This window comes from Ctenocephalides felis, unplaced genomic scaffold (assembly GCF_003426905.1).
Source record: "Ctenocephalides felis isolate EL2017-DRISC unplaced genomic scaffold, ASM342690v1 CF-g0.4_SCAFFOLD_00845, whole genome shotgun sequence".
Lineage (NCBI taxonomy): Eukaryota > Metazoa > Arthropoda > Insecta > Siphonaptera > Pulicidae > Ctenocephalides > Ctenocephalides felis.
Window position 1 is genome coordinate 1,694,343 of NW_020536999.1, and position 9,336 is coordinate 1,703,678.

Here is a 9,336-nt window from a genome sequence, read left to right on the forward strand (position 1 = left end):
TGATTATTTGTGTTTATTAAGTACAAAAACATAAAAACCTAATATATTAATACAATAGGTATGTTACTAATTTATTTAAAAAGTTATTAGTATTTAGTACACAATAGTTTTTCATCAGTTTTTTATCAGCATAGCAACAAGCATATGTGCACACATAAACTTCTCTATTTTCACATAATTATTAATTATAAGAACAACTACAATGAATTTATAATCAAAATTATGATTATATAGGTTTAAATGAAAATATTATGTACAAAGTGAGATCTCAGAACAACATAACCATGTTATGATGACAAAATTCACATAGAAGTACAAATAAAGCAAGGTGTTATATTATTTAATAAAGGGTACTTATTTTCACTGGATAAAATGGTAAAAATGTAATACATCCATACAATAGGTAGGCAAATAATTAATAAATTTATTGAAAAACTTGCCAGTATTCAGTACACAATAGATTTTAATCGGCAACAAGCTGATATGCACACATAAGCTTCTCTATATTTCAACACAATTATTAATTATAAGAATAACTACATTGAATTTATCATGAATTTATGATTTTTTAGGTTTGAATGAACATATTATGTACAAAATAAGTAATGAGAATAACATAGCCATGTTTATGATGACAAAATTCACGTAGAAGTACATATGAAGCAAGGTGTTATATTGTTTATAATAAAGGATATGTATATTCACTGGATAAACTGGTAAAAATTTAATACATTAATACGATGGGTATGTTAATAATTACTTATTTTATTCAAAAACTTATTAGTAGTTAGTACGAAATAGTTTTTAATCGACACGCATAAGCTTCTCTATATTTAAACATATGCACACAGAAGCTTCTCTATCTTTGCACGATTATTAATTATAAGAATAACTATAATGAATTTATAGTGAAAATACGATTATTTAGGTGAAAATGAAGATATTATGTTCAAAATGAGTACTCAGAATAACATAACCATGATATGAAGATACAATTCACAGAAAGACAAACATAAGTTATTTATCAAGTATTTTTCTGTTCGCTTATATATAATCCACAATTTGAAATTGATTTACACGAATTTATTATGATTTTATTGTTGAATCAAGAGAAACATTAATATCTAACACATTAATGCAACAGGTATGTCAATAAATACTTAATTTATATAAAAATTAGTATTAAATACCACAATAATTTTTTATCTGGCTAAACTTCTCTGTCTTTGCACGATTATTAGAACTGTATTGAATTTATAAAGAAATTATGCTCATTTAGGTTTAAATGAAGATATTATATTCAATACAATGAATGAAATGAAAATGACATTCACAAAAGTACAAAAATAAGTTATTTAAAGGATATATGTACTCGCTGGTAAATAATTCACAATTTGAAGATAATTTACACGAGTTTATTATGATTTCATCATTGAATCAAAAGAAATATAAAAACTTAATACATTTATGCAATAGATATGTTAATAATTACTTAATTCATTTAAAAATTAGTATTAAGTACCACAATGATTTTTTATCTGGCTAAACTTCTCTGTCTTTGCATGATTATTAGAATTGTATTGAATTTATAATGAAATTGTGTATATTTAGGTTTAAATGAAGATGTCATACTCAATACAAATTATATTGTGAAGATGATATTCACAAAAGTACAAAAATAAGTTATTTATAAAGGATATTTGTACTCGCTGGTAAATAATCCACAATTTGAAGATAATTTACATGAATTTATTATGATTTTACCATTGAATCAAGAGAAATATATAAACCTAATTGATAAATACAATGGGTACATTATTAATTAGTCAATTTATTTAGTATCAAGTACCACGATAATTTTTTATCTGGCTGAAGTTTATATATATTTGCATGATTATTAATTTAAAATAACTATATTGAATTTATAAAGAAATTATGCTTATTTAGATCGAAATGAAGATGTTATACTTAATACAATCCATATTCTGAAGATGATATTCACAAAAGTACAATAATACATTTTTATAAAGGATATTTGTACTTGCTGGTAAATAATCCACAATTTGAAGATAATTTACACAAGTTTATCATAATTTCATCATTAAATCAAGAGAAGTATATAAACCTAATTGAGAAATACAATGGATACATTATTAATTAGTCAAATTTAGTACTAAGTACTACGATAATTATTTAACTGTCTAAACTTCTCTGTCTTTGCAAGATTATTAGAACTGTATTGAATTTATAACAAAATTATATTTAATTTAGGTTTAAATGAAGATGTCATACTCCATACAACCCTTGTTATGAAGATGACATTCACAAAAGTACAAAAATAAGTTATTTATAAAGGATATTTGTACTTGCTGGTAAATAATCCACAATTTGAAGATAGTTTACACAAGTTTATCATAATTTCATCATTGAATCAAGAGAATTATTAAAATTTAAAACATTAATGCAATGGGTATGTTAATAAATACTTAATTTATTTGAAAACTTATTAGTATTTAGTACAACGATAGTTTTACATCTATATATGCACAAAAATCATCTTTATTTTTGCACAATTATTTATATTATAAATATTTATATTGCCAGATATGTAATAAACTATTATTTATTATATTTAGGTTTAAATGAAGATATTAAGCACAATTTGTTTACTCAGAACAATATAATCAGGACACAATTTATAGAAAGACAAACATGAGTTATCTATAAAGGATATTTTTACTCGCTGGCATATAATCTACAATTTGAAGATATTTTGCACGACTTTATCATGATCTTATAATTGAATCAAGAAAAATGTTATAAGAAATACCCAGACAATTTCATTTCAGGCATAAATTTTATGTTTAAGCAACCTAGGTGCTACTATTGATTAATGACAATCTTTCTACTTAAACCAATCTAGATAATTTTATAAAGTTTATAAAATACATCTTTTATAAAAGCACAAATTCTATTTGTTAACAGGTAAACTAATGCATTAAATTTATAATGAAGCTGCCATTTACTGCATAATTAATCATTCGAAATAAAAAAACAGTATGCAATATAAGAATAAAATTTGCTATAATGAACTGAGAGAAAACAGTTGGAAACTAAAAATGTGATCAGACCAACTTAAATTATTATTAATTTAAATGCCAAGAAATATTGATACGTCAGAAGAAATTATATGCTGAATTAAGGATGGTCAAAAAGGTAACGCAGGTAATGGTACAAAAAGAAATAATTTTAGTATTATAATTTATCAAGAAGTCTTTTTTGAGAGAGCTGTCAAATGTTTTAGACTGTACAAAACGTGGCTTTTTTATTCTCAACTTTGGTAATTATTGATTGAATTGATACCTGATTTCTTGCTTTTTATCATATCTTTTCCATATGCATAGCAAATAAAATTGATTGCAACTCTACGTGAACCTTTATTACTAAACAATGAAATTATTAAAATAAAGTCATCTAGATCTATCTAATTTTCAAAACAAAATGATGAAATTGTCAAAATTTGAAAATATTTTTGTGTTAAATTTTGAATTTGAAAAAAGCGGTTTTTTAACTTCATCCCACCACCGTTAGATGTCTCAACAATCGCTCGAATTTGACAGTGACGTCTACTGAAAGGTCAAACATGTATACAGTTAATTAAAAAAACAATATTTAATGTTTTCCTTTACTGTTAAACGATAAATTTATTACGTAACCGTATAACCCAAGACTCTGATATGTTCTAGTAGTCATTTACCATTCGTCAGATCAAGAGGAATCTGAGAAAAATGTTCTCCCAAATCAAAAGAATTACTTTGTGCAATGTGAAGAAAATGAGCAAAAGATTCATGGTTACGACGACGAGTGATGAGATTTTATTGGAAAGTATTAAGGATGTAGGAGTTATTACTTTGAATAGGCCGAAGGCTTTGAATGCTCTTAATCTGTCGATGGTGAGACAGCTTTTGCCAGTGTTGAAGGAATGGGAACGGGAGAAGGCTCTTGTTATTATCAGGGTGAGGGTAAAAGATTTATTTAACTTAAAAGGACAATATAGTCTTCATCCGATACTATACTACTATATAACTTATTATTTAAACCACCTGGTATAAATTTATAAACAATGTTGAAATTACATTTTAACATTGGTATGATATTTTGTATCTATTCCTAGATGTTAGTATTTTTATTATATTTATATTTATCAGGGGGCTGGTGAGAAAGCCTTTTGTGCAGGTGGTGATGTTATAGCAGTTGTCGAGAGTGGAAAGGCTGGCGATGATTTGGGAGCACAATTTTTCAGAACTGAGTACACCATCAACTGTTTGATTGGAAATTATCAGAAACCTTATGTGGCCTTAATTGACGGTAAATATTATATTGACAAGTTGTTAATTAATCATGATTTACATTTAAAAAATAGGAGAAAATGCAAATAATATTTGCATTATAATGTATTGCTAGACATGATCTTGTAATATGTTGAAACATGATCATAAAAAAATAAAAAAAAACGTACTAAAGAAATACTTGATGAAGAAGGTACATGACTCAATTAATCATTTATTCTAAAAGAGATCCAAAGTTTCATAATAAGGAAATATTTTATAGAGAATCATTTAGTCATCAGTAAATCAATTATTTATTGAAGTTTTTTGTGGTGGGCCATTATATGTGACTGTAATTTTAACTGTGCAAATTAATGACATTTATGAGTAGATAATAAATTTATAGTTAATATGTTATATGAAAATTATATAATTTTGTTAACCTAAACATATTAAATTCAGATCATTTAAAAGAAGTTATTAAAAGTCTCAAAATATTGAAATTACATTTACTTCCTTATATTTTAAAATTATTCTACTTTAATCGTGTATTGACAGACCATTTCTGATACATTTATTATGCATAGTTATTATTATACATAGTTACTGCTAAGTTTATTACAAAATAGTGTTCAGAAAGAAGTTTTTGAGTTATTTAAAAAAAAGTAAAAAATTGTCCTGAATTCACATGACAAAAGTGACTAGTATATAAAGACGAGTTTGCATTTAATTTATTTAAACATTTTGTTTAAGTGTGTATAAGACAGTTTGCATATATGAACGTAGTAAATTTTATCTAGTTTCTGCTAAGCTAACTAAAATACAGTGCTCTAGACGAAATTTGTGAATTATTTAAAAAAATGTAGGAAAACGTTCCAAATTCATATATATGCTTCATATATAATACATATATATGTTAAGGCATGTTCAAATCATTTTTATTTAAAATTTTATTATCAAAGTATATAAGACTGTTAAATGGAATTGTAGTAATATTTTATCTAGTTTCTACTATGCTAATTGAAAAAAAAGTGTCCAGAACAAAGTTTTTGAGTTATTTAAAGAAATGTAGAAAAATGTCCCAAATTCATATATTGCAAATTTTTCTCTATGCGTGTTCAAACTAGTTTTATACAAAAATTTTGTATAGCAGTATATAAGACTGTTTGCATGGAATTGTTATAAATTTTATCTAGTTTCAGCTAAGCTAACTAAAAAGGAGTGTCTGAAAGAGAGTTTTTGAGATTTTTAAATAAACATAGTTCTCTGAATCCATATATTACAAATTTGCACTATGAATAAAGGCCAGTTCAAACTAGTTTTATACAAAATTTTTGTATAGTGGTATATAAGATAATTTACATGGAACTGTAGTAAATTTTATCTAGTTTCTACTGAAACAGCTAAATATAAGTGTCCCGAAGGAAGTTTTCGAGTTTTTTAAATAATTACAGAAAAATGTCCCAAATTTTTATATACAAACTTGCACTATGTGTTGGGGAGAGTTCCGACTAGTTTTATACAAAACTTCTGTATAGCAGTATATAAGACAGTTTGCATGGAATTGATGTAAATTTTATCTAGTTTCTGCTAATCTAACGGAAATAAAGTGCCCTGAACGAAATTTTTGAGTTGTTTAAAGAAATGTAAATGAATGTCCTAAATTAATGTTACAAATTAGTACAATGCATTACGACTAGTCAAACTAATTTTATACAAATTTTTTGTATAGCATGCAGTAATTTCGTATAGCACTGCAGTAATAAGTCAGTTTAAGTTACATTTTTGACACTATTACATAAAATAGTGTCTTGAAGAAAGTTTTCGGTCTTTTTTAAATAAATAGATATAGAAAAATGTTCCAAATTCTTATATACAAACTTGCACTAAGTGTTAGGCTGGTGAGTCCAGACTAATTTTATACAAAATATTCTTATCAAGTGCATAAGACTGTTATTACAGAACTATAGTATATTTGCTAAGCAAACTTTAAAAAACTGCTCAGAAAAAAATTTTTGTGCTTCTTAAAGAATTATAGAAAAATGTCCCGAATCAACTCATAACCATTTATAAATTTTATTTTGCTTTTTAGGTATTACAATGGGCGGAGGTGTCGGTTTGTCTGTTCACGGAAAATACCGAGTGGCCACCGATAGGACTCTTTTTGCAATGCCGGAAACGGCCATCGGACTATTTCCGGACGTTGGCGGAAGTTACTTCTTGCCACGCCTACAAGGAAAACTAGGATTGTACTTGGGCCTGACAGGTAAATAGAAAAAGAAACTAAAACACTTTTCTCATTACTTTGATATTACAAGACTAATCTATATCCTTTATCCAGGTCATCGTCTGAAGGGCAGCGATGTCTACAAAGCAGGCATTGCCACCCACTACTGCGACAGTGGCAGCATGAACGACCTCCAATTGGATTTGACTGAATGTCGAAGCAGTGAGGATGTTGACAAGTGTTTGGACAAATACCAGATCAATGATGGAATACCTTTTGAACTAGAACCGGTTCTGGACAGGATTAACAAGTGCTTTACTGCACCCACTGTCGAAGACATTATTAGGAAACTGGAGGATGATAATAGCGAATGGGCTAATAATACATTGAAGGTAGTAATTGATTGAGTATAATAAATATATATATATATATATATATATATACTAGATGACCCAACAGACGTCCTGTACTCATGTCTTCAATTTTTTAATATAATATACTAATATTTACCGTTTACCTAAAAATAATATTTTTTTTTTAAAAATTACTTTTCACGCCAAAATGCATATACATTTATAATATGAACGGTGTTAAATGTAGAACTGTTTTAAATAAAATGATGAGTCTCAATGCCCACACTATATTGGAAATTGAAGTCTTTTAAACGGTATAACATAACCATAACCATAACATAACACTGGTACTTCATGTTGGATTAAATTAATTTAATTTTTTATTATTTAAGATATCCAAAATTGCATCTTAAACTTTTCCTAATCCATATCGTGAGGGCCGAAATGTATGTATTTATCTTTACTTTCCCATTTGTTGTTATAAAGTGAAATTTTTACGAATTTTATAAATATCGTGGAAAGATTAGTTAAAGATGCAAAGAAATTATATATTGAAAAAAAAAACTATATTGAAAATTTAATATGCGAACTTGTGTTGGCGCCCCCTAAGGCGTGCACTCGTGTTTTTCACATGCATTGCATTAAAAGTAGAAAGGGCCCTGATTAATACTTAATTTCATATTTCAAGTGAATTAATTTGTCATATCCTGTTCATATGTGTATCATTCAATCTGCCATACATATAGTGTATTTTATATTATTTTAATTTCTGGCACATCTCAGCTGCTTTTCGGCAATAGTATTGTAGACATTTCATTTTTCTTATTCATAATCATAAATTTATTATACATATTCTAATATTGTCTAGGCTCATAAGTAAATTGAAATTTTTGGCAGATGATAGTTTATATTTGTTTTCAATGCAACAATGACATGTCGTTTTTGCATTTTTTTCCATTTATTTCTACAATATTGCACATACATCCCAGTACTTTATAATCACATACATCCTAGAAAATTAACTTAACAAACTTCAGAAAGATTTTGTCAAAATCTGAATAACCGTTTAGAAGGAGTATACAGTGAGTGCTTGTAATTTAATATGAACTTTGTATAATAGCAATAAAGCTCTAAATGATTCTATGTTTTAGTTAGAAAACGTTTGTATGTGAAAAAGAAAAGGGCTGTTTTTAGGGTTTTTCCCGGCAATTATTCGATTTTTTCTCGCCATAAGAACCATCCTTGGACTTCAACGAATATTTTAAAAAAATAAGTGGCCAAATTGGTCCAGACGTTGTTGAGTTAGGCGCTTACCAACACATTTTTCGATTCATTTTTATATATAAGATAATAATAATAATAAATGGTAGTCTGCCCGAAGGCAGGTCCAATACATATATATATATATTATATATATATATATACTTATGTCTTTTCTCTTTTGCAGGCAATTAAAAAAATGTCGCCGACAAGTCTCAAATTAACTTTCGCACAATTGCAAAGAGGATCAGAAATGAAATCTCTTGCCGAGTGTTTACAAATGGAATACACTATTGCAGTGCATTCCTTGCAAAATCCAGACTTCCATGAAGGTAAAGATAAATTTTGTTGAGTTTTTTTTTATTTTATTATTATTTCTATTATCCTTTTAGGTGTTCGTGCCAGATTAATAGACAAAGACAACAAACCAGTATGGACTCCGCATCAATTAGAAGTAATCACAGAGGATCACATTGAGAGATTCTTCAGGAGATTATCATTGGACGAGGAACTCAAACTTGTGGATTCTTCCAAATGAAATTCCAATTATTTTGGTCTTGGTCACAAAGGGTAAAATAAATTAATTGTGTAAATAGTTTTTGTGTAAATGTGTGGAGAAGGAGATGGTGCCTTGTTTTTATGAAATTTTGTAAGTAAAATGAAATATATTTTATGATCTGTTGAAATAATTTTTAGTTTTGAATGATAAAAAAATGTCTTATAATAATGAATACTTGATTTTAGAACACTTTTTGTAGGGCTATAATATTTTAAGATATTTGTTAAGAGCATGAACTCTCTTTCTTGACAGAAATGATTAATTACAAAGAAAATTAATCAGCACTATTCCCAACTAATATCTTAAGAACAATTTTTTTTAGATAACTTGAAAAGATTGTAGATTGATTTTAAAACAATCATTGTAGGCCTATAATATTTTAAGATATTTGTTAAGAGCATGAATTCTCTTTCTTGACAGAAATTATTAATTACAAACAAACAGTCTGGCAGAACTCTACCAAATTTCTTTTTTGAATCACTTGAAAAGATTGTAGAATATCGTTGCAAGTTGCCTAAAGAGGGTTGCAAGTTGCCCAAGAAGGTTGTAGATGGTCTGGAAGTGTTGTAGATTATTTGGAAGGGTTGCAGATGGTCTGGAAGTGTTGCA

The 9,336-nt window shown here is 27.3% G+C and overlaps 1 protein-coding gene across 1 annotated transcript; it reads left to right on the top strand.

Moving 5' to 3' along the window:
- The first annotated feature begins 3,658 nt into the window (after positions 1-3,658).
- Positions 3,659-8,779, top strand: LOC113363219 (3-hydroxyisobutyryl-CoA hydrolase, mitochondrial-like). The gene is made up of 6 exons (XM_026605704.1): positions 3,659-4,016; positions 4,209-4,368; positions 6,421-6,594; positions 6,670-6,947; positions 8,356-8,500; positions 8,561-8,779. The coding sequence occupies exons 1-6, from the start codon at positions 3,789-3,791 to the stop codon at positions 8,704-8,706; spliced, it is 1,131 nt and encodes a 376-aa protein (XP_026461489.1). The 5' UTR covers positions 3,659-3,788; the 3' UTR covers positions 8,707-8,779.
- Positions 8,780-9,336: the final 557 nt, after the last annotated feature.